This window comes from Spermophilus citellus, assembly GCF_964194105.1.
Source record: "Spermophilus citellus genome assembly, chromosome: 11".
Classification (NCBI taxonomy): Eukaryota; Metazoa; Chordata; class Mammalia; order Rodentia; family Sciuridae; genus Spermophilus; species Spermophilus citellus.
The window spans coordinates 107,140,175-107,167,336 of NC_138192.1; the positions used below are offsets into that span (position 1 = coordinate 107,140,175).

The following is a 27,162-nucleotide window of genomic DNA, read 5'->3' on the forward strand; positions in this document are numbered from 1 at the left end:
AGGAAAAAAATTCCCTTTATCTTTTCTAGTTTTTTAAAGAATACCCATAAATGCAAAGGTTTCTTTGCTTAATCATCTCCCCTGAGTCTTATTAATAGACTTTGACCATTCTTTTTAATTTTTTCCCTCAGTACTAGAAATTGAACCTAGGGTCTTTCTATAGTTAGGCAAGTGCTTTACCACTGAAGTGTACATCCTTAGCCCACAAAAGACCTGTACTTAAGCTCAGAAATTATTCTGCTTGATCTAATTTGCTATTAAGAGCTTCAATTGTAGTTTGTCTTTGATTTATTGAGTTCTTTAGCTCCAACATTACTATTGAACATTGATTCTGTTTTGTGACCTCTTTTTGGTGAATTTATCATTCATATTATAAATTGTCTTAAGTTCATTAAATTATCTGCATTTTCTTGTATCTCATTGAGTTTCCTTAAAATCTTTATTTTGAATTCTTTTTCAGACAGTTTGTTGGTTTTCTTTTCTTTGAGATTTGTTGCTGAAGAGTTATTAAGTTGCTTTTGAAGCATCATGTAACCTTGTGTTTTTATGCTTCTTGTGTTACTACATGGATATTTGTGCATACAACAAATCAGTTGTGTATACTACTTTTACAGGGTGACTTTCATAGTAAACAACTCTCCTGTTGATGTGTCCTCAGTTATTGAATTAGATAAAATACATTGGTTTTGGTTCTAGGTTAGTGTGTTAGCATAGTGCCCATGTGATTTTTTCACCTATAATCAGTTTTGGTGTTGCCTGAGGATATATTGGTGGCCTAGATTCAGGGGTCATAGGGTTGCAGCTTTCTTAGGCATGGTGAGTTTGCTGGCAACTCTGGGTGTAGTACTTCTGGCTCCTAATGAGTGTGTCCATAGGTGTGATTTGCATAGGGGTTGGGCCATTTTGGTGGGCCTTGGCAGATGAGGCACAGTGGTGTAGCAGTGGAGGCAAAGGTCCCATCATTTTCTAAGAGCTGGGTTGGGGTGGGCTTCCTTTGGTGGGCCTAGGTGAATCTGGTGCTGTGTGCCTGGTAGTGGGTTAGAGTGTCAGTGTGTGAAGGCTGTGTGGGGGCTGGTCTGCACTGGAGGAGGGCTCCTGTCAGTGTTCAAGGGTTGTGAAGGTGACTTTGCACACCTTTCAGTGGCTAATCTGCTCATATGGGGCTGTCCACTTGCTTCCTTGGGCTGAGGGTGGATGGGTGGGGTCCTGAGTCTTTGCATCTGAGTCTTGAGTCAAACAGCTTTGTTCCATCATATGCTCCCTGCCATAATTTGCTGCCTTTACACAGGCCCAGAAGCAACCCAATCAATCTAGGACTGAAAACTCTAAAATTGTGAGCCAAAGCAAACCTTTCCTCTTTGTAAGTTGATTATCTCAGATGTTTTGTTGCAGTAATGAAAAGTTGATTAACACACTTTCTCTGTAAGGCTATCATGAGTCTTTGTGGTCTGTGACATCTTTGCAATATCTCCACTCTGCTATGAAGCTATGCTTCAAACACTATAGTGAAATGGTTATTGCATTTTCTTTTTGTTCTTGAGTGTGTTTGTGTGTGTGCTCAAGCACACACGTGTATGTGGAGGAAAATGTGCTAGGCACAGCTAGTTAGCCATCTTGCAGACATCACTCCTGCAGTCTTGTGTACTATAATTTTGTATTAAGTTTTGAAATCCATAAGTTTGAGCCATCTAACTTTGTTCTTTTCTTTCAAGATTGTTTTTGTTCCATATGCATTTTAGGGTTACCTCTTCAATTTCTTCAGCAAGGCAGCTGTATTCTGATAGGGATTTTGTTGAATCTGTAGATAAACTGGGGGAGTATTCATAAGTCTTCCAAATCATGTACAGGGAGTGTATATTTCCATTTATATGCAACTTTTTAAAAATCTTACAGTAGTGTTTTGTGATTTTTAAATGTACCAGTCTTAGAGTGTTTATGTTAAATTTATTCCTAAGTATTTTATTCTTTTCAATGCTATTATAAATGAAATTGTTTTCTTAATTCATTTTGGATTGTTCATTGCTAATATACAGAGTGATATAATAGCTTTAAAATTTTTTTTTAAATTGTTGATGGACACAATACCTTTATTTTATTTATTTATTTTTATATGGTGCTAAGGATCAAACCCAGTGCTTCACACATGCCAAGCAAGCGCTCTACCACTGAGCTACAACCTCAGCTCTATAATAGCTTTTTTTTTAAAATATTTTTTTACATGTTTATGAACCTTTATTCTATTCATGTATTTATATGTGGTGCTGAGAATTCAACCCAGCACCTCACACATGCTAGACAAGTGCTTTACCACTGAGCCACAACTCCAGCCCTATAATAGCTTTTTAAAATATTGATTTTGTATTATGCAATGTTGCTGAACTTATTTTTTAGCTTTAATAATTTTTTAATAGATTCTTTAGGATTTTTTAATATGTAAGATCATATCATCTTCAAATAGTTTTGCTACTTCTTTTCCAGTCTGGAAACCATTTATTTATTATGAAAGGATGTAGGCTTTGTCAAATCCTTACGTGCACCTATTAGAAATTATGTATTTTTCACTTAGCCAATTAATATAGCATATTACTGTATTAGCTCAGGCTGCCATAATAAAATACCAGAGACTAGGTGGCTTAAATAGCAGAAATTAATTTCTTAATTGGCTAGGAAGTCAAGATTTAGGTGTTAGTTTTTGGTGAAGACTCTCTTCCTAGGTTGTGGATGGCCGCTTTCTTACTGTATTATCACTTGGCAGAGGGAAGGATGATCTCTCTCTCTCTCTTCTCAGAAGGTCACTGATCCTATCAGATTAGGAACCCATCCTTATAATTTCATTTAGCCTTAATTATTTCCTAATGGCCTTGTTTCCAAATATAGTCACATTAGGGGCTAGAACTTCAACATATGAATTTTGGGTAGATACCGTTAAGTCTCTATAGTAATTACATTAATTGATTTTCTGATGTTAAACTAATCTCATTTTCCTGTAATAAATTGTACTTGGTTGTGGTGTTATTATCCTTTTTGTGTGTTGTTGGATTTGGTTTGCTACTAATCTGTTGAGGATTTTTGTGTTTGCATTCATAAGGTCCAACATTTATTATGAATGCAGATGTAAAAATCCTCAACAGGGTTGTTGATAGTGTTCTTTTCTGTGATGTCTTTGTGTGATTTTTGTATGAGGTTCATAGCAACCTCCCAGAATGAATTGAGTAGTGTTCCCTTCTTTTTTTTTTTTTTGTTGGAAGAATTTATAAAGTATTGTATATGGAGATTTTGAGATAAGTATTCTTGGTAATAGTAGCTACAGTTTTCTGACTAAGGTTGTTAACTGAGAACTGAGCCTCAAGTTTTTCTTTAGGGTCTGAGCAATAGAATTGCATCATAAAGTGGTCATATAATGACATTCCGGGTCTGCTAATGCTAAATGGTTACACCTTAGATGATAAGTTTATAATATACAAAAATTTGGCTGTGTGGTGGCATTTGTTTTGTTTAATTATCAAATAGTAATCATTTAATTTCCTACTAAGAAAAAAATTTCATTATTGTGGATTTGAACCCCTCTGCCCTTTTAAAAAGAAATGATTTTTAATGCTCATCATAAATATGAGGAGGCAGAAAATAAACCTCAAAGTTCTCTTTAGTATCTATCTCATGATTGATAAAATTATATCATTACTTTAGTGGAAGATTGTTTTTTGAACCTTTGACAGTGGTATACCTTAATTCTTTAACTACAGGTTCTATTCAATAAGAATTTAGTGCAAAAAAAAAAAAAGAATTTAGTGCAATTTTTTAACCTAATGTTTAAAATAATATTTTTCATTCATTTGGATACTCTTGCACTAAATTGACTTCAAAAAGATTCTGTTGACAACAGTCAGGGTAATTTGTATAAATTGTGAAAGCTTGGAAAAATATATGTTTCAAGGCTTTGGAAAACTAATAAGGCAGTGAAAGAAATATGGGGCCTAAATCTAGTGGAGTATTCCATAGAAACAATGGAAGCCAAAAGAAAGAAAACAACTGCCAACCTAGAATTCTCTACTCAATAAGTATATCTTTTAAAAAGTAAGGTGAAATAAAAAATATTTTCAGGAAACAAAAATTAAGGGAATTTGTCACCAGCAGACCCTCACTAAAGGAAAAACTAAAAGGAGTTCTTCAGGCAGAAGGAAAATGATTCCAGATGGAAGCTCAGAGATAACAGGAAGTAATGAAGAGCAATGGAAAGGTAAATATGTAGGCAATCTAAATGAATAATGTTTTGTGGGATTAACAACAATGCCATATAGGTTGGGAGGGCAGTAAATGGAGTTAATTTCTAAGGATCTTAATATTGTTCGTGAAGAAGTAATTTTAGACTATGATAGGTCAGGGTGGTTTGTTTTAATTTGTTACTGTGAATAGACTATGACCATCAAATTAACAGAAAGGGAAAAATTGGACTAATAAAATACAGTCCAAAAGAAGGCAAGAAAGAAGAGAAAAAATATTTATAGTATAGACACAAATAATAAAAATACTTTAAAGAGAAAAAGAATTTAAGGTGTTGGGACTAAGCTCAGTGGCAGAGCAAGTACATGCAAGTGCAAGGCCCTGGGTTTGATCATTGGCATTGGAGTAAGGGGGAAGTAGGAAGAAAAAAAAGAGAGAGAGAAAAGGAAAAAACAAGGCAAAAGAAAAGGATTCAAATCAAAGTATATCCAAGTAATATATCTTAAGTGAAAATGGATTTAATGCTTGAAATACAACTATATTCAGGGTCTGGGGATATAGCCCAGTGGTAGAATGCTTGCCTAGCATGTATGAGGCCCTGGGTTTGATACCTCCAGCATTATGAAAAGAAAAGAAAAAAAATTTATATTCAAGATTTTATCAGAGGTCCGAAGAAATAAGGAAAGCAAAAGATACCAAAAATGATAAAGATTGGATAAGAAGAAGTAAAGCTATTATTTAGATGCAACATCACTGTGGATATAAAAAATCCAAAAGGTATCTAATAAGCTATTAGAATTGATAAATGAGTTTAAAAAGGATGTTGGATGTAGGTATAGTGATATGTGCCTGGTAGTCCAAGATACTTAGGAGGCTGAGGCAGGAGGATCACTTGAACCTAGGAGTTGGAGACCAACTCCTAGGGAGTAATAACAACAAAGTATGCATAAGATCTTTACATAAAACATGGAGAAATTTTCAAGTTCAAGGATTGGAAGAGTCAATGTTGTAAAAATGTCAATTCTTCCCATATTGTTATTTTTTTATCCAATGAAATTCCAGTCAAAATCTCAGAAAAATATTTTTTAAATAAAAAGCTAATAAAATGATAATGAATAAAAATGATAATGAAAAAAAGCTAAGAACCAGGATAATCTTAATGAAGATCAAAATGAGAGGACATACTCTAGCAGATGTCAGTACTTATTAAACTGCAGCCGTTGAGACAGTACAGTCTTGGTGCAAAGTTATAAGGACCAGACATTGCAGAAATAGATGTATATGAATATTTGATATATGACAAAGGTGGCATTACAGAGCAATGAGGACAGGAATTTCTTCAGTAAATGATACTGGTGAAATTAGATATCTATAATAGGAAAAACATGAAAGTTTATTAATGAATCATCCTCTATACAAAAATGAATCCCAAATGGACTATAAATATAAATATTATACAAATACAATAAAGCTTCTAGAAACAGGAGAAACTCTTCATGACTTTGGAGTTAGGAAGAGTTTTCTGGTCACAAAAAGCACTGAAAAATAAAAATTAACACACTGGCCTGCAACAAGATTAAGAAACTCAGGAAAATTATTAAGAAAATGAAAAGGCAAGCCGCTGAGAGGAAGATGGTACTTGAGACATATAACTGAACAAGGAATTCATGTCCAGAATAAATAATGAATTTCCACAAGTTAATAAGAAAGAGACTGAACATCTATTTAAAAAACAGGAAGAGATTTGAACAAACCCATCATAAAAGATGATATGCAAATGGACAGTAAATATGAAAGCTATCATAAAAATTGCAGATTAAGAATACAGTGATATAAAATTGAACACTTTCCAGAATAGCTAAAATTTAAAAAGACAATACCAAGTGTTGATGAGGAAGTAGAACAGTGCAAACTATGATACACTGCTGGTAGAATATAAGTTAGTACAGCTACTTTGGAAGACTAGCCTACAGTGAATTCTAAAGCTGAACATATGCAAAATTTATTACCTAGAAGTTCCATTCCTAGTAACATACTCAATAAAAATATATGTGCATTGGCACTAAAAGCCATATCAGAAGGTTCTTTGTAACATTATTTGTACTAGCTAAGTGCTGGTAACAACACAAAAGTCTATCAAGGGCAGAATGGATAAATAAATTATGATTTATACAGTGGAATACAGATGTGAAAATAACCAAACCTCAGCTAACATGTAAGAATATCACAAATATAATATTGAATAAGAGAAGCTGAATGCAAAAGAATAAATGTTGTATGACTCAATTTTTATGAATTTTAGTCCCTTTCAAAACTCCAATATTTCTGGGCATGGTGGTGCATGTTTATAATTCCAGCTATTCTGGAGGCTGAGGCAGGAGGATTGCAAGTTCCAGGCCAGCCTGGGCAACTTAGTGAGACCCCGTCTCAAAATTTTACAGAAGGTCTGGGGGCCAGCGCAATGGCACAGGCCTGTAATTCCAGCGGCTTGGGAGGCAGAAGCAGGAGAATCGCAAATTCAAACCCAGCCTCAGCAATTTAGCATGGCCCTTAAGCAAAACCCTGTCTCAAAATTTAAAATATTTGAAAAGGGGCTGGGGATGTGGCTCAGTGTTAAGCACCCCTGGGTTCAATCCCTGCTACCAGGGTGCTGGGGATGTTGCTCAGTGGTAGAACGCTTGCCTAGCATGTGCAAGCCCCTGAATTCATTCCCCAGTAGTGGGGGGAACAATTGTAGTATTAAAAATCAGGACAGTAGTTACTTTTGGGGAGGTGGGAAGGAATATTAGATTGCTATGGAACATTAGAGAAATTAATAGGTGCTTGCTAATTTTTCATAGATGGTTATGGATGTGTTTATTTTGTGATAATTTGAACTTATGCATATAATTTTTGTATTTATGTATGTTATATATCAATTTGAAAATTGTAAAGGAACCCTTCTGGGATATATAAAATGTGGTGGTTACTAGAATTTATGTAAATACAGTTTTCCATCGCTTTTTTTCTTTTCGTCTTGGCAGAGAGAGCACAGGGTTGGATTTTAATTGAATTTTTGTTCCCTCGTGCATGTGTTCCCTTTAACTACCAGTGGTGTAACTTTGATGATGGATACTGGACAGTGGGGAGTTTTGTTGTAGTAGGAGGATTTCAAGATTGTCACATGTATTTTTTTTTTTTTTTTTGGTGCTGGAGATCAAACTTAAGGCTTTGTGCATGCTAGGCAAATATTCCACCACAGAGTTATACCCATAGCCCCAAGACTGTCATGATTTTAGATTCTTACTGGAGCTTAAGTAGGACTAGAGAAAACCTCTGAAATCAACATGGAAGAAATGATTCCAAGAGTTGTTAACAGTGGTCAGGAGGTAGCAACCTGATTTTAAGTTCTTTTGGCACATTTACTATGTTGTGTAAAACATGATTTCCTCCCAGTATTATTATAAACTTTAGTTGTTGACTCAAGTCCTGACCTTACTACTTGCTAGGTATATACCTTTGGACAATTACTTTCTTTGTTGCCCAGATTCTTTATGTCTAAAGGGAACACTTATTAGTCATACACTGAAAAATCAACAAGACTATTACATAAACAAAATAACACTGTGTTTGGTACATTATATACTTTAGTCCACAAAATAATATTTGTGAAGGCAGAATCTTTCTGTGGACAAAAGAATTTAGTGTATTTATGCCAGTATTTACTTAAGGCAGAATTTTTAACCTCTGAAGTAAAATGAAGAATTTTTTGTGAATTAATCTTTGTTCTTTTAAAATATAAGGATCCAGCTGGGATACAGTGGTGCATACCTGTAATCTCAGCAATTTGGGAGGCTGAGGCAGGAGGATCCCAAGTTCAAGGCCGGCCTTAGCACCTTAGCAAGGCCTTAAGCAAATGGTGAGACCCTGTCTCAAAATAAAAAAATAAAAAGGGCTGGGGACTTAGCTCAGTGGTAAAGCCCCCCTGAGTTCAATCCATAGTAGCAGTGAGATAAAAGGATCCAACCATGTTCTCTCTTTTAGCAGATTTTCATTATAAAAATAAGGATTTATAAGAAAAACTTAAAAATTATCCATAATTATACCCCAAATATAAATGTTTCTAAGATTTTGGTGTATTTTCTTCCATTAACTTGTATATTCATTTTAAAACTGTAATTTGAGTTAAAACTAAACATGTGATATTTGCATTTCCCATTTTTTTGATATGTAACAATTCTCTATGTTATTAAAATTTGTATTATTTTAGATAGCTGTATAATTTTACATCTTAGGGCATATTGTAATTTAAGGATTTCGTTGATGGACACTTAAGAGTTTTCAGTTTTTTTTTTAAATTACATAGTGTGATAAGCACTCTTTTGACATCTTATTCACATTTGAGATGATTTCCTTAGGATATATTTAGAGAAATGCAGTTACGGTATCCAAGGGAAAGACAGTTTAATGGTTTTTAGATTTGTATTTTAGAATTGCTCTACAGAGAGGATATCAGTTTATGTCTCTACCAGGAATATATAATTGAATCCATCTTGTGAATTCTTACAAATGAATATTACTCATTTAAAAATACTCACTTTTTTCTTTATAGCATTTGTTCAGTGCTCAGCACAGAAGCTTGACCAGACAGAGTAGACGTCGGATATGTACCAGTAGTTTGATGGAACGTTTCTTGCAGGACGTACTGCGACATCACCCATATAATTATCAAGAGAACAGGTAAGGTAGCTCAGTGGAATAATAGTATCACATAGTTTTATGATACAGTAGTTGTCTCTGTTAATGCTACTACTACTGTTGTTGTTGTTGTTGTTGTTATTATTATTATTATTTTGTGTGGTACTAGGGATCGAATGGGATTGAATGCAGGGGCTCTACCACTGAGCTGCACCTCCAGCCCTGTAGTGAAATTTTTTACTTAAGCCAAAAAAAAAAAAGTAAAAATTGCAAATGGACATCACTAGACAAAATTTCACTACAGGGCTAGGGTGCAGTTCAGTGGTACAGTGCTTACCTGGTATGCATGAGGCCCTGGGTTCAATTCCCACCACTGCAAAAAGGTAACAAAAAATTTCCCTATAGGAGATAGGGTCTGTACTATGCTTTTTCCTAAATGTTTTTGGCCAACAAATAGTTATATATCATTAAGTTTTTTATATGTGTCTCATAGGATTAAATAGGGATAAAAAGGTGAGCAAAAATAGTTCTTAAAAGATTAGTAGCAGAAATTATGTCATTTGTAGGGATGGAACTTTGAGACCATTATATTAAGTGAAAAAAGTCAGAATGTCAGAGGTTGTATTTTTTCTCATGTGTGAAAGTTATAAAAAATGAAAATAAAGGTGGGGTGTGTTTCATGAAAATTAAAGGGAAATTAAATAGAATAGAGGAAAGGAACCCAGGGATGGAGGATGGCTGGGAAAGGAGAAATACTGGGGAATGATATTGATCAAATTATATTGCTACATTGTGTGCAAGTATGAATATGTAACAACAGATTCCTCTAGTACTTACAACTGTAATGCATCAATAAAAGATTTTGGGAAAAAAAAGATTAGCACCAGAAAACCTGGGTGACAGCAGAGTAAGAATAGTCAAAGTAAAAAACTAAGTCATTTCTACATTAATGGAACTGTTTGCTAACTGAGTAGAAGAGGTATCAAATAGAATTGTCTCCGTTTATGATCTTAACATTGATGGCTTGTCTTACATCAGTTTGTTTTGGCTGTTTTAATAAAAATAAATAGTTTGGTAACATGTCCTATGTTAAAGAAAAACATTGGTAAAAAGAAAAGAGGTTAAGCTGAATGTGGTGGTATAATCTGAGAAAGTCGGAAAATTGAGGCAAAAGGATTGCAAATCCAAATGCAGCTTGGGCAATTTAAGCAGACTTTACCACAAAGTAAAAAAAAAAAAATAATAAGAGCTAGGAATGTAGCTCAGTGGTAGAGCCACCCAAGGTTCAATACCCAAGACAAGGGAAAAAAAAAAAGAAAAAAGAAAAGAAAATCAGATAAAATACTATAGTGATTTTTTAGCTCTAGTTGTAGAAGACAAGGTAAGATAAATATTAGCACACCTACAAAATTAGCTGAGATGCACACCACTGGTAGAAAAAGTGATAAACTTCTGCTTTGCAAGACACTAACCTAGAAATGGTGAAAATGTTTTAGTGGAGAATTTCTTCTTAAAATCTATTTTTTTTTAAGCTGGTGGAAAGATAGACTATCCTGGGTCAAATGTGAGTGTTTCTAGTTTACAACTCTCTATTTCTATGGTTAAATTCCTAGAATTTGAACTTCGAGGTCAGATTATATGGACCTTAAAAAAGTCTTTATTTTTTTAACTTTTCACTATGGAATAATTTTAGGCATACAGAAACATTACAAAACTGGTACAAGAAATTCTCATATTTACCCAGCTTCTTATCTTATGTATTATTTATTCATATACTTTGCCCACTTTTCTATTGTTTCTATACTTTGAATCTGCAAGCAGTATTTAAATGTGGATGATAGTTCTTTTTTTGATAATGGTTCTTTGTATTTTAAATATGTTACTAGTATTTTCTTAGAATCTGTTGTTTGTCTTTTAACTGTACATGCTTTTATTCTTTCTTTCCCATATGGAAATGCAGCTTTTTTTTCCCTTTTTTCTGGTGCTGGAATAAAACCTATGGGTGTTCTACTACTGAGCTACATTCTTAGTCTATATTATTTTATTTTATTTTATTTTATTTTATTTTTTTTTTTTTTTTTAAAGAGAGAGTGAGAGAGGTGAGAGAGGGGAGAGAGAGAGAATTTTTAATATTTATTTTTTAGTTCTCGGCGGACACAACATCTTTGTTTGTATGTGGTGCTGAGGATCGAACCCGGGCTGCACGCATGCCAGGCGAGCGCGCTACCGCTTGAGCCACATCCCCAGCCCCTATTATTTTATTTTTGAGACAGAGTCGTAAGAAATTTCCAAGACTGGCCTCAAACTCGAAATCCTTCTGCCTCAGCCTCCTGAGTAGCTGGGATATAGGCTGGCATTACTACACTAGGCAAATAAAATATTTTAATATAATCAGGTCTAAGGAAAAATTTCCTTTGTGGTTTCTTTTTTATATTTTTTCCTTAATGCCCTGGTTTCTTCTTTTAAATATTTTAAATAATCCTAGAATTTGTTTTTATATGGGGTATGAGGCAGGACTTAATTCTTTTATAAATGTATTTCTAATTTACTGATATAAAATGTCATCACACCTGTAATATCTAATTTCTGCATTTTGTTTTGTCTCTGTGTGTATGTGTGTGTAGATATACATATCTGATCTCTTTTTTTTTTTTTTTTTTTTGGGAACTGGGGATTGAACCCAGGGCTTTGTGACTGCAAGGCAAATGCTTTGCCACTGATCTATATCCCAGCCCACATATCTGATCTTGAATACCACTTTGTCCCTTCAAGTTTTCAAAATCCATGTAGGTATTACATTGTTTGTTTTTATTTTTTCTAAATTATAGAGTTTATAGTTTATTTTTTTTCTGTCTTTCTAGATTTCTGTCTTTTGTAGATTTCTTTATTAGTCTTTCTAAAAATTAGTTCTAGCTTTAGTTTTTTTTCTTATTTATTAGTTTTTCTTTTTTCTTAATTTATTTCACTTTTTTTTTTTTTTTTGGTAGTAGGGATTAAACTCAGGGGTACTTAAACACTGAGCCACATCACCAGCCCCCTTTTTTATACTTTATTTAGAGACAGGGTCTCACTGAGTTGCTTAGGGCCTTGCTAAAGTTGTTGAAATTGGCAGTCCTCCTGCCTCGCCTCCAAGCTGCTGAGATTACAAGTGTGTGCCACTGCACCTGGCTCATTTTCCTTTTTACTAGGGTAGTTTGGTGTTCTTTTTCTATCTTCTTGAATTAGATGCTCAGTTAATTTGTGTTTAATAATTCTTTTATTATGCAGGAGGACTTAAAAGTACATTTTCATTTTGGCAATACCTCACAGTTTTTGATATATAATTGTTTTATTGATAGTTAAATAAATCATTTTTAGCTCAATAGTTACATAAAAGCTTTATATGACTTTTTTACATACCTTTATGTATTTTTTTCTTTATTATCTTCAATGCTTAGATTTTTGGAGAGCTTTTTCTGGTATAGAGTTAAATTACAAATGACTAGAAATATGGGTTATGATTTAGTTGAAAATTTTAATCCCACAAATAAAGAAGCAAATCAAAAGACGTAGATAGCAGTTCCTAACCTTTTTGGGATTTTTATCAATTTTTAAAAGTTGTATGATTCTTCCTTCTCTCCCTCTCCTTCCTTTCCTGTTCGGTTCTAAAATTATATTTTTAGAACAGTGATAGTTGTGATAGTCCTTAAGAGAAATGAAGATAGTCTAGTGTCCTGAAAAACTAAGGTAAAAATTTTCATTGCGCTGTAATCTCATTGATTATTATTATTATTATTTAAATATTTGTTTTAGAGTTCAAAAGTATGGAAAAAAATTTTTTTGCCCCATCATATTATTTTGATGTCAGGGTTAACTGTTTTATTTTTTAAATCCCAAATTAATATTAAATAAGATAATAATTTTATTTGGGAATGGGAAATACTTTGTTAAAAAAAAGGACAGTTGTATGTTGTTGGTACATATGCCTGTTAGGCAAACATGGCATTTTTCAAATTGTAAAATATTTAATAAAAGTTTTAGGATTTATTTTTTTACTTTCAGTTGTTTCTGATTTTTGTAGACATATTGTGTGTTGCTGGGACTCTACAGATTATTTTTAAAAACAGCGTTAGATATATAGAAAAATCGAGAAGATATACAGAGTTCCTATAGTAGTCCCCTCATGTAGTTTCCTTAATGTTAAAATCTCACATTAACCATGTACATTCTGATATTAATTAAAGTCACTGTTTGTTTATGTTCCCTTAATTTTAACCTAAATTAAGTTTTCTAAATAAGATTTTCTTGTTTTACCTCTTTTTCTCTTTGAGAATCTCATCTAGAATACTGCCTTGCATTATTTTTTCATGTCTCCTTAAGCTCCTTTTAGCTGTTGTAGTTTAATCTTTTTTGTAGATCTAGATATGATGACTACTTATCATTTTGAATTACAGTGATTTTCTGTAATACCTTCTGCCACTACTTGAATGCTCCTTGAAAGGCAGATAGATCATCTTTCTTTGAATTTCCCTTAGTACTTAACATAGGATCTATCACATAGTAGAAAGTCCTTGGGAGATGGTTGTTTTATGACTGGATTTTTGCCTTTTTAAGAATTTAGAAGATGGCATAGGTCAGTTGCTTATACATATGAAAGAGCGATTACTAATATGTTCTGAGTCCTGATGCTAGTAAAAAAGATTCCTTGGCTGATTTTAGGTACAAAGTTTTAGGACTTTTTAAAAATAATTTAAATATTTGAATGGGAAATGTGTATACAGAGGCATAATTCAAAAGTGACTCTAAAGCCAGGTGTGGTGGCACATGCCTATAGTTGTAGCTACTTGAAAGGTAGAGGTAGGAAAATTGACCCCAGGGGTGAGAGACCAACCTGGGCAACATAGCAAGACCCATCTCAAAAAAAAAAGTTTTCCCTCCACAGGTAACAAGTAGATACCATTTTCGTATCTGCCCTCTCTAAACGTATTCCAAGTGTATTGTCTCTCCTCCCCATTTTAGTGTTAGCATTATAATATTTAGTGTTCTAGGTAGACTTAACTTGCTTTTCACTAACAATGCTTATAGTGATTGATTTTTATTAGTACACATAAAGCTGCCTTTATTTTTTAAACTTACATTGTTTTATTAAAAACCATTAATTATTTAACCAGTACCCAGTTGATGAGTGGATCCACTCATCAGGAGACTATCATGCTAAGTGAAATAAGCCAATCCCAGAAAAACCAAAGGCCAAATGTTCTCTCTGAAATGTGGATGCTAACACAACAAGGGGTCGGAGGGAAAAATAGAAGTTCATTGGATTAGACAAAGGGAATGAAGGGAAGGGAGGGAAGATGAGAATAGGAAAGACAATAGAATGAATCAGACATAACTTTCTTATGTTTATATATGAATAAATGAGCAGTGTAACTCCACATCATGTTCAACCAAGAATGGGATCCTAATTAGAATAAGTTATGCTCCATGTATGTATGATATGTCAAAATACACTCTACTGTCATGTAATCTGAAAAGAACAAATAAAAAATAAATTACAAAATTTTGAAAAAGGTGGATCGACTGGGTGTGGTGGCACATGCCTGTAATCCCAGCAGCTGGGGGAGCTGAGGCAAGAGGATCTTGAGATCAAAGCCAGCCTCAGCAAAAGTGAGGCACTAAGCAACTCGGTGAGACCCTATCTCTAAATAAAATAACAAAATAGGGCTGGGGATGTGGCTCAGTGGTTGAGTGCCCTTAGTTCAGTCCCCGGCAAACCTCCTCCCCCCAAAAGGTGGATCCGTTCGTTTGCTATTATCAGAAATTAAAATAAGGAGTGAATACTTATATATTCCTAATTAATTAAACACAGGAGAAAACCAGTAGGGGAATTACTAGATCAGAGGGAGTATACACTTAAAATTTTAATTGACATTCCTACATTGCTCTTTGTAAAGGTTACCAGTCAGAAAAGGTTAACCAATAATCTGAAGTTAACTTATCTATATTCCTACCAACAGTGTATTGAAGTACCCTTGTCAAAACAATAATTTAATAATAGTTGACATTAGTGAATCCTTGCAAATGTGCCAGCTTTTTTCTTTTTAAATGCTCTTTACACATAATGGCTAATTTACTCCTCAAAATGGTCTCATGAGAAAAAATAATATTATTCCATTTTTTAGAGGTGGAATCTGAGGCATATAAGGTTAAGTAACTTGTGTCAAGTTTTCTGCTATTTACTTCTCTAATAAATGACTAAAAAATGAGATGTGGTTTAATTTGCATTTCTTTCTCATGTGAGGGAGCCATTTTTGTTTATTAAATAGGTGGTACTTTTAAACAATTACTTCCCTGAAGCACAAGCAATATACTGTTTAGTGTAATTGCCTTGATTCTTTGTCCTTTAAGAATTGCCTAGAGTAGAAAGAAAATAACGCTTACTATTGCATTTTAAAACAGATGTTAGCATATTTTTATTTTTTTTCCTCCTTTTTATTTTTCTTTTTTAGAGGAACACAAAATGAGATGTCTATGAATGCTGCATCACCTGAAGTGGTTCATTTGGAAGATTTCTTTTCTGAAGAATATGCTCAGGACACTCCTGAAACCATAGAAGAAGAAACACTCTCTGAGAGTTCTGATTCTGTTGAAGAGTTGACTTCTGAACCTAGTGATCAGTCACAGGAGCCTGTAAGGGAGATATCAGTTCGACCATCAGTTATTCAAAAACTGGAGAAGGGACAGCAGCAGTCCTTGGAGTTTGTTCCTAAAATTGAGAGTGGTGGTATGAAAAGAATAAATCCAGTAGATATTGGTCAAGCTACAAATAGTGGAAAAAATCCAGTACGTCCCCCAGTGATTTGTAATGCTCCTGCCAGTTGTTTACCTGAGAGGTCTTATGATAGGCCAGTTGCGACTACTACTGCTAGGTTACCACTAGCAGTCCACTTGGATTCAGTTAGCAAATGTGACCCAAACAAAGCTCACACACACCTTGAACAGCTAGACATGGTCTCTAGAAATCCTGTGTCATCAGCCCTTGTAGGAACTTCAGTTTCATATAAGAATCCTAAAGAATCAAATAGGAAACCTTTATGTGTAAATTCAGATAAGTTGGTTTTACAGAAAGAAGTAAAATCTCAGGGTGAATTGTCACCTGGCTTTAAATTCTGTGAACTTAAGGGTACTGAAAATTCTGTAAGAGTTAAATCTTCTTCCAGATTAGCATCTAACTTGGCAGGAAATCTGAACAAAACTGACAAGCCTTCTGATAGAGGAGTCTTTGGAGATGCCATTCCAAAGCACCATGAGGAATTTCTTTCAAATATGGATTGTAGCCAAGAAGAAGAGCATTTGGTTTTTAAGAAGTCATCATTTTTGAAACAAAAGTTCTCACTGAGTTCCGAAGTGAAGTTTGATTGTGGTCCTCTTCAGTCAGCAGCTGATCAATCCCAAGAGGCTGTCCAAGACTTAAACCTTTGGAAGGAAGAGCGAATTGACCAAGAAGATGAGAACTATGAATCTAGAGGTTCTGAAATGAGTTTTGATTGTGGTTCCTCCTGTCATTCACTGACTGATCAATCTGAAATGTCTGATAGAGAAATCAACTTTTTAGAGGAAACACATGCTGATTTAACACATAAGAATAAGAAATCTTGTGTTTCTGAAAAAATTTCTGATCGAGGTGATTCTCTTCAGGCAGTTACCAGGCAATCACAAGTGATTGTTAAAGAAGAAGGTCTTCAGAATACAGCGCGTATTAGCCTGGTTGATGAAAGCTATGATACTAGTGGTTCTGAAATGAATTCTGATTATGATGAAGACTTCCCTCAGTCAGCTAAAAAGTACCGCCAACAGCCTGTGAGAGAAGTAGACCTTCCTCAGGAGGTTCACATTAGTTTGGTTGATAGGGACTATGGATGTACTAGCTCTGAATCAAGTGCTGATTCCATTTTCTCACTTGAGTCAGTGGTTGATGAGTCCTCAGTGGTTGTTACAGAAAAACAAGTTTGGAAGAAGGCTCATGTTCGGTTGGTTGATGCAAGCTATGGATCCAGTTGTTCTGAATCAAGTTTTGATTGTGATGCTTCACCTCAGTCAGTAGTTGACCAACCTCAAATGACTGTCAAAGAAAAAAAACTGAAACACAGACACGTCCACCTAAAAAATAAGAAACGTAAACCCAGTCGTGCTAAAGCACATCTTGATTGTGGTGTTTCTCTTGAGACAGTGGCTGATGAACCCCAGAGGGCTGTTGAAGAAAAAAATCTTCTGAAAGCGAAGAATGCTGACCTTGTGGATATGAACTGTGAGTCTCATGGTCCTGAAATGGGTTTTCATGCTGATGCTCAATTAGTGGCTGATGAATCTCAAGTAGCAGTTAAAGAAGTAAACCCTCAGAAAGTAGATAATGACCTAGAGAATAATAAGAGTATTCCATCTAGCATTTCTTATCTAAGTTTCGATTCTCATGCTTTTTTTTATCAGTCAGCTAATGATCAACCTCAAGGGGCTTTGGGTGAAGTAAATCTTAAAGAGTTAAATGTCGACATGGAAGTTAAGAGCTATGGGTGCTCCAGTTCTGAGTTGACATTTGATTCCGATTCCCCTCTTCTGTCAGTTACTGAGCGGTCTCAGCTGGATGTTGAAAGAATAAAAGAAGATCACATTAACCTGGAAGATGAGAGCTGTGAGTCAAATAGTTCTGACATAACTTTTGATTCTGATATTCCTGATTGCTCAGTAGTTGACCAACCTGAAGTAGCTGTTGGTGAGGAGGAACCTGTTGATCTGGAAAATAAAAGTAATGAATCTTGTATTTCTGAAATAACTTTTGATTCTGATATTCCCCTTCATTCAGGAAATGATCATCCTGAAGTAGCTGTTAAAGAAGTAATCATTCAGGAAGAAGAATACGTACATTTAGAAAGGAAGAATGACAAACTCATTGATTCTGAAATAAATTTGGATTCTTATGCCCCTCTTCATTCAGTGACTAATCCTCCTGAAGTAGCTGATAAAAAGCTAAATCCTCAAAGAGAAGAGCAGGTACTCTTTAAAAATAAGGAAAATGAGCCTGCTGATTCTGAATTAAGTTTGGCTTATCATACCATTTTTCCTTCAATGACTGGACATTCTGAAGATCCCTTTAAAGACATAAACTTTGAGAAAGAAGTGCATGTACCCTTTGAAAATAAGACTAATGAATTAAGTGCTTCTGAAACAAGATTGGATTCTCATATCCCTCTTCAGTCAGTGATTCAGAAACCCACAGTAGTTGTTAAAAACATATGGCTTCAAAAAGAAAAGTATGCTGAATTCCAAGATAAAAATGCTGAACTTACTGATTCTGAAATAAATTCAGATTCTGATATTCCTCATTATCCTATGGCAGAACCTCAAGTAGCTGTTAAAAGAAAAGAGAAAAGGAAGCATATTGTAGAAAAGAGTCATTATCATGGTGATTCTGAATTACTTTTCAGTTCTGAGATCCTTCCTCATTCAATAGCTGAAAAACCTCAGTCAGCTATTTTGGGGAAGGATCATGTTAAGCCAGAAGGTCGAAGTACTGTACTTAAAGGTTTTGGAATAAATGTGAATATTGATGCCTCTCTTCATTCAATCACTGACCAACCTCATCTGGCCCTTTTGAAGGAAAAACATGTTGATCTGAAAGATGAAAGTAGCAAACCTAGTACTTCTAAAATACATTTCAATCCTGTTTACCCTCTTCAGACACTACCTAAACGTCCTGAAGTAATTAAGAGCACAAACCAATGGAAGGAAGAGACTATGCACCTGGAAAATAAGATTGATGAACCTAGTGGTTCAAAGATAGTGCGTAATACTGATTTTTCTCCTCAGTCTACAGCTAACCCACCTGAAGTAGCTATTAAACAAGTAAACCTTGCGAGTGAAGATCAAATGTATTTAGAAAGTAAGAGTAGTCAATATAATTCTGAAAGAAGTTTGGATTCTGATTTCTTGGTTCAGGAAGTAGTCAGTCGACCTCAAATAACTACTTTAGAGCCAGAGCACTTTGAAGTAGAAGGCAAGCACAGTCAGTCTTGTGATTCTGAAGTAAGTTTTGATTCTGATGACTCTCTTCAATCAGTGGCTGACCAGCTCGGGGAAACTGTTAAAGAAATAAGTCATTGGAAGGATGAAGACATTGACATGGAAGATAAGAGGGATGAAGCCAAGAGTTTTAAAACTATATATGATTCTGATGTACTTAAGCCAGCAGCTGACCAAACTGAAGAAGTAGTTCCAGGGATCAACCTTTGGAAAGAACATGTTGACTTTGGAGATAAAATTGTTACTCCTAGTGACAGAGTGACAGAAAAGAAAATAAATTTTGATTCTGACAAAACTCTTCAGTCTGTGACTAAAATTCAAGAGCCTGCTAAAGAAATAAATCTTTCAAGAGAAGGACATGTTTGTCTGGATGATAAGGGCTATGAACCTTGTGGTTCTAGAATAATTTATGTTTCAAATATCCCCTTTCAATCAGTGATTCAGGGACCACAAATTTTGGAAGAGAGGCCTGCTAATTTGGAAGTTAAGAACAGTGATCCTTGTGGTCCTGAAATACATTTTGATTCCAGTGATTCTTGTCAGTCAGTGGCTGGCCAGTTGCAAAAATCTATCACAGAAATCAATCTGAAGGAAGACCATATTTACCTGGAAGATAAGAGCTATAAACTGGTTGATTGTGAGGCATGTTATGATTCTGATGTTCCTGTTCAGTTTGTAGCAGATCAATCTCATGTGTCTGTCAAAGAAATAAACTTGCAAAAGGAGGATCAAAATGACCTAGAAGATAACAACTACACACCCTGTTGTTCTGAAATAAGATGTGATTCTGGTGTTCATCTGCAGTCAGAAGTTGACCCGTCTCAAATGACTTACAAAGAAACAACCTTTCAGAAGAGAGAGCTGCTTGGCATGGAAGAAAAATCCAGTGAACCAAGTGATTCTGAAATGATGTCTGATTCTGATGTGTCTTTTCAAATAGTAGTTAACTCATCATCCCAAACGTCAGATGGAGAATCAGATTCTCCACCAGTGGTGTTTGTGGATGTGATGGCCAGTGATAGTGATTGTGACCGTGAAGTAATATCTGATTCTAATGTTCCTCTTGAGTTAGTGACTGACCCACCTCCCATGACTATCCCAGAAACCAGCTGTATAAATACAGAGTCCATTGATGTTGGAAATAACTACTGTAACTACTGTGGTTCTCAACTAAGAAGTGTTTTGGAAGCCTCTTCTCACTCAGTGGCAAGCCAACCCAAGAAGTCTTTCAAAATAATAAACCGGAAGAATGACTATATTATTCTGGGAGACTCAACTTGTCAGTCTTGTGGTAATGAAATAGATTTTAGTGGTGATGCCTCTGATCAGTCCATGACTTACCAGTCACAAGGACCTGATAGAAGTATTGACTCAGAAGATAAGAGTTGTGAATATAATCGTACTGAAAGAAATTTTAATTTGGAAAGCAGTACTCAATCAGTGACTCATCAAGTACAGCAAACTGACAAGGAAGACAACCTTTGGAAAGATCAAAAAGATAGAAGCTGTGAGTCTAATGTTTCTGCAACGGGCTCTACTTCCTCTTCTACATCAGTGATTCGTCAAACGACAGTTAGAAAAAGTGCTTTAAAGTCAAAACGTAGAGATCAAGAAAGTTGTAAATCTTGTTTTGAGAGGGGTTTTCAGTGTGATCCCTCTCATCATTCTGACTCTAACCAGCCTGGAGAAGCTGTTAAAAAACGCCCAGTTAAGAGGGTAACTTTTGACTTAGGAGAAAAGAGTCGTGATTCCCAATCAGGCTCTGCTCCCAAGACTGGTTCTGGAAGGAACCTGGGAAAAGACAAGGAGGTCATGGATGATCTTGATGCACCAGTTATTGAGGCCTTATCACAGATACTTCCATCATCTCTGGGAAGAAAGTGGTCTCGAATAATAAGAGAAAATCACTCAAAAATTAATGCCCTTATGAAGGATTTTAAGGAAGGTCATTTCCGCTGTTACTTTAATAATGAAGCTAAGACCCAAATCATTACTTTGTATAAAGAAAGACACATTGCCTGGCCTATCTTTAATCAAACCACTGCATCAGTTCAAACTGTGTCAAGTTTTGAAGATATTGCAGGTGGATTTTCAGACATTGATGACTGTGTAGTTGCTGTAGAGAAACCAAACTGTCATTATCCTCTAGCAGAGAGGCTTGTTTCTAAACAGAATTTGTTTGTGGCTTCTCAGAGTCAGATAGAAAAAGTTAGCCATGGAACTCAAACCAGTTTTATAAGTTACCCATTGAAGAAAAGAAAAATAGTTAGACTAGAGGTAGAATCACCAAAAAAAAAGTGTGTGCAGAGTGACGGAAAAGAGAAAAAAATCATCAAAATTGGAACAGTTGAATTGCCCGGATCACAAATTAACGTTTTGGAGCCTGGACAATCCAAACCTGTAATTCGTATTCTTACTTCTATAAATATTAAACCGAAGGAAGATGAATCCTGCGACTCGCCAAAAGCGAACCATTGTGTTTGTGATAATGATCTACAGTTTCTTTGCAAATATAAACAGAGTAACCATAATTGCCCATCACTTCTGAAAATTGTAAATAATTTTCCATCAAACGTGGTAATAGCAGAGTCTGACATATGTTGTAAATATCACATTCATCATGAGAGTGACTTAAACTCTAGTGAGGGAGACAATGATGCTGTACAAAACCATGCTTCAATATCTCAAATGATAATACCAGCAAGATATGAATTGAGGTCATGTTGTAGGACCAGTGAATCTTCTACATTTCTAGAAACTTCAGAGGTTGTAAATGCTAGTGAGTTTCCAGAGGAAGGTAGTTTCCAGCTAACTCTTTTAAGTCGTGATGTTGCCAAAATCTCTCCAAAACCAGTTAAATATGAGTTTTTTGAAAGTAAAAGGAAAAAGAAAATTCAAAGAAAGAATGTTATGAGAAACCCAAGCTTTCCCAAAAAGGTGTTTAAAGCAGTTATTCTCCGTCAGAATGCCAGAACAGCTTCAGAAAAATGGTCAGTTTGGATTCGGACCAAAGCAAATGACATAATTAGAAAATATATTTCAAAATACTCTGCTTTTCTGCGTCATAGGTACCAATCCAGGACCACTTTATTTAGAATGCATCTTAAGAAGAAAAAATCAGGTGCCAGTAGGCTAGAGGAGGTGGATAAATCAACTCAAACACTTTCGGACACCTCAGTTACACCAGCTGGTGCTAAAGAGAAGTTAAGGGCTATCGTGAGTCCTCTGAAGCAGCCTGCGCAGCGCACTTCCCGTGCTGTAGGAAGACGTGCTGTAGGAAGACGTGCTGTAGGAAGACGTGCTGTAGGAAGAAGTGCTGAAGGAAGAAGTGCTGTAGGAAGAAGTGCTGTAGGAAGAAAGAAGGCTAAGAGAAGGAATCGCCGCAAAAAGAAAAGGCCTATACCTGTTAGAGAATATGATTTGAGAAGTTCGTGTTACATACCAGATTCTGATAGAATGGTGACTCGGCTTGCAAGCAAAATGAAAAGTAATGAGGTAAAATAGAAATTTTTGTGTTACGTCTAGTTGAGGATTCAGTACTTCAATTAAAATACATTTGGTACTTCAGTGCACATAGCTTTCCCAACTTTGGTGGGAAAACTAACCTTAAACTATTTTGCTATAGATATTATTTTTCAGAACTTTTATATTCATTTAAAATTAGTGTTTAGGGTCCTTTTTTTTATTTTAAAGATTCAGAAGCAACCTTTGTCCAACATTTTCTGTAGAAGAGCTTCATCTTAATTTGTCATGATATAATTTAGCACAGTATATAGAATTTTGTCCCTCAATTATGTCCTTCTTATTTATTTTTTTTTTTATGATCTTTCTTGTGAAAGAAAGTTATAACATTAGGAGAATGAACATAAAAAACTTATTAATGCCATCTTCTTTTAAAAAATTGAGACAAATGCATAAATACTTACATTCTATATCAGAGAAGCATTGTCAATACAGTATTCTAACTGGATAATTAGAAAGAAGGAACTATAATGAGTTATCTCAGCTTTTAAACAGGGTTGACTTAAAACTATCACAAAATATAATTTATCTTTCTCTTAAAAGCATTCCGGAGAATGAGATTCGATAATCTTCAGTTTTAAAAAGTGCCTGGTGATTTTATAGATACAATACAAATTCCTTCTGCTTCATTTAAATTGGATCTGCAAGTCTGTAACTTTCCTCATTTGGATATGGACTCATAGTCTCCTCTTTAGCATTATTAGATCTTAAGGGGAAAAAATTTTACTAGCGTGATTAGGCTTTTTAACCACCTTTACTCCCTTTTACATAAAAGGTTGGTGGTTTGATATAAAAACTAGTTAATTTTATGGCCTATCCCTTTAAAATATCTTATACATTACTACCTACCACTTTTAATAACTTGAACTGAAATTATTGGCTTGTTAATATTATTTGGGGAGGCCATTAATTATTTGCTTTAGTAAATTACTTAATATTTCAAAAAATTGAATAAAACTGGTAACCTAAATGGAGGCCCATTTTGCAAGTGAAAAACTAGTACATCAGTTTATCTTAAACTATCAAATCGATTATCCTACACTATCTAATTAGATAATTGATTTGATAGTTTATCTTTAACTGATTTTAATAGATTAAAAGATGTGAAGATATACAGCATAAGTCTAGGATACTTGAGCATATTCATATCCTTTATTCAGGAACATTGGTTAAGCTGGAACAGATGAATCCAGATATCCTATTAAGCCAAGATCCTGAATCTCTTTCAGTCATTGATGTTAAGGGGAAACATGATTTCACCTATATTGTGTAACTACTATATTTTATTGAAACTAGAGTCAGTGTTAAGATGTGTCTTGATTTCAGAGATTAAAAAATGTGTTACCTTAGAATTAATGAACTATAAATGTGGTTTTGTTTCAGGGGCCATTATTTAACCTGTGGGTGTGTTATGATGGTGTTTTGATGTAATTTCTTTACTTCTAAATTTAAAACATAATTATGTTGAAAAAAGTGGACAAATGTGGTGTATCTTTTCGTTGCAAAGCAACATATATAGCATTTCTTCAACCTTGCCTCGTTATATTCAAACATTTTAATTTCCTTTCTTAAAATATCACTGTGGGCCTCTAGTTCACAATCATCCTCCAAATTTAATTTGGAAAGAAAGCTCTGTCCTACTGATTAGGAAGTAAACAAACAGCTAATATGTGAAAATACTCAGATTGGGTACTGATGTCTTTTTTCTTTATGGAATAGACACTTTGCTCCCTTAGGTACTATCAATAGACAGTCTTTGAGTGTAAGTTTAAAAGCAAGAATTCATGTGGAAATAATGTTCGACGTAAATATGACAAATTGTATCTGTTGTGATTACATCATAAGGAGAGGCAAGTGATCAAGAATAAAAGTTAAAAAGATGTTACTACCTTTTACACATTAGAAGCTAGTCTAAGTACCATTTTAAGGGACAAAAGTCAAAAAGGTTTTTATTTAAAATATACATTACTAAAAGTATAAACACTACAACACTGATGATTTTGTTTAACATCTTGGAAGTATTTACTAAGTTCTTATTATAACCATCATTATTTTAGGCAAGCTTGAAAACTTGATATTGTAAAAATTATTACTTGAGTTAAATTGGAAATGAATTGCTTTCAGAATTTGATAGGATACAAGATGTGCCCCTTTGTCTAAATAAATGTTGGCTTAATTTGCAGATTATATAAAACAATTGGTGATTTTGTGTAGTCACGAATGCATTATATTCTTTTCATAGTAAAGAGTCAAATTACAACCATAATGAATATTTTATCAATCTTGTCCTTTTTCAGTATCTTGCATAGATTTTTATTGTAATTGTCCTAAGTTATACAGTATGTGGACAATATTGTGTAATGTGTGTTTTTGCATTTGTGCATTTAAATTATTTATGTAACTAGGGCTCTGAGTAACACTTTTTTTTTTTGCTTAAAGAAAAGCTATATTTAAATATTCAAATAATTATATATTTCCATGTAAAACTAATGTGAAGACTAATGTATTTTTTATAATGCAATTTAAAGTGTAAACTTGTTTTTGAAGTTATCAAGATAAAATTTATTAAATATTGAAATTTGTGTCTACTCTCTCCTCATATTAGAAACCTTTCTGGAAAAACTTAAAGAATCAGAGAACAATTAAAACAGAAGTACTTTTTATAAATGGTCTGAGAGATATTAAATAAGAGATTATAAATGTTGATGCTGGTGAGAAAATAGTTAACCAAAGATACACAGATTATATTCAAAATAGTGATTATTTCAAAGGATTAAAATTAAACAACCATTTATTTATCTGATAGAATGGTGGATTAGCAACTTTTCTCTCTGTTTACCTGTATTGAAAGTGCTCATGAATAGGATTGAGTTCAGGAGTCATTTTACGTTTATTGTTTGACGCCTACTGGGAAGGGAAAAATTTAGTGCCTCCAATACCATAGCCTATATTATAAAAGACAATGTACATATGTCAGTGAGGTAGATGCTTTTGGCCCCAGTTAAAAGAAAATTACTGTCTTAAGTCTTTCAGTATAAGACTTTCATGTGTAGAAAATACCGAAAAATCTTGTAATTGTGAAATTACTTGCCAAAATGTCAACTTAAGAAGATGTAGGGAAGGAAAGGAGACTAGGTACAAGTCTCAGTATTTCCTTGTCCTTATCCTTATCCTAATATCCAGAATTACAAGATAATTTAGTATGTTTTCCTTTGCTCTTATTCCTTATATATGTGTATTTTAAAAGTTCTCCCAAAATATTTTAAGCTATTTATCTTAAGGAATAGGTCTAGGATTTTTTGTTGCTGAATCTTTATTATACTTTCTTCTGTGTTTTTAATTTATTGTATTCATGTTGTGATAAATTTCTTTCTAGTTTTATTTATTTTAATACACTTTTAAATAAGCCTGGAAAGAAATTTATTTTCCAGATTCTCAAGCTGTGCATACATCTTGAGCCTTTCCTCAGTGCAGCTCATTGTTCTAAGCTTTACCTGTATTATCTCATTCGCTCATTAAAGAACCCTTATTGAGATGACTATTAGATGAGAAAATCGAGATATAGTTAATCTCCCCTTCACACCCCCAGTTTTAGGCCACCACTATTCTAATTTCTGTCTTTATAGTTTTGCTTTTTCTGGACATTTCATATAAATGGAACCATATGTAGTCTTTTGTGTCTGCCTTCTTTCATTTACCATGATATTTTTGAGGCTCATCTGTGTTGTAGCATGTGTCTCTATTTTATTTCTTTCTATTACTATATAGTATTAAGAGTTAGTTTTTAATGAAGCCAGTAATGGTCTCCTGATAACAATTATGATAAGTCCATTAGATATGAGGCTAGCTGTTCCCTTTATGCCTCTTAATATTTGTTATAATTGATCAATCACCAAATCCAAGCCCAGATTTGATAGTTGCTTTTTTTGAGTGATTTTTATCCCGCATTTCAATGCTCTATGCTTCTTTTACTGACCATTTGGTCATTTTTTTTCCCTGTGCTCAGTGAATTTGAATTTTCAGTGTCAATATATTACCCCATGTCCTCAATCCTTTCATGATGGATTGCTTACAGGTAACTGAAATTTGATAATCATATCCAAGTTGCATATTCTAATCCACATATGCCACAGAACCAGAAAGTGTTCATAGTGTACTAGTTGTGGTGAACACTCTTTTTATTTTAAGTTACTCTCCTACATACTTATAATACATACCATCAAAATTAGGAAATCAACATTGATCTGATATAACCATCTACTCTACAGACCTTATTCAGATTTTACAGATTGTCCCAAAATGTCCTCTGTAGGTCCTGGATTTGATTCAGGATTGAAAACTTCATGGTTCTTTAGTTTCTTTCAGTATGGAGCAGTTCTTCAGCCTTTCTCTGTATTAATAGCATGGCATTTTGAAGATGAACTGGTTTCTTTGTGGAATATTCCTTGGTTTGAGTTTGTCTGATGTTTCTTTGTAATTTATGCGTTTTTGGGAATTCTGTGTTCTCAGTGTATCTTAACAGAAGCCATGTGATGTCAGTTTGAATAAATGTGGTGACAGAAGATATCCAGTGTCGGTTCTTATGTTAGGGGAAAAGTTTCTTATAATCCATTGAAATGGGGGCACACCTAGAAGTTATCCACAAATAGACTTTTTACAACCATTGTGACAGGTGTGACTGAGAAT

General features: G+C 34.3%; 1 protein-coding gene across 12 annotated transcripts in view; it reads left to right on the plus strand.

Moving 5' to 3' along the window:
- ZDBF2 (zinc finger DBF-type containing 2) overlaps nt 1-27,040 on the plus strand; it is a 45,466-nt gene extending 18,426 nt beyond the window's left edge. For 8 of the 12 annotated variants that reach the window (XM_081262104.1, XM_081262100.1, XM_081262106.1 and 5 more), the window contains 2 exons: nt 8,813-8,940; nt 15,387-27,040. In XM_081262104.1, the coding sequence (XP_081118230.1) occupies nt 8,813-8,940; nt 15,387-22,458 (7,200 nt within the window). In that variant the 3' untranslated portion in view covers nt 22,459-27,040. Of the gene's footprint in view, nt 1-4,101; nt 4,238-8,812; nt 8,941-12,560; nt 12,625-15,386 lie in introns of those variants that run through there. The other 4 variants (XM_081262101.1, XM_081262111.1, XM_081262102.1 and 1 more) reach the window with 4 other exon arrangements.
- The last annotated feature ends 122 nt before the right edge of the window (nt 27,041-27,162 follow it).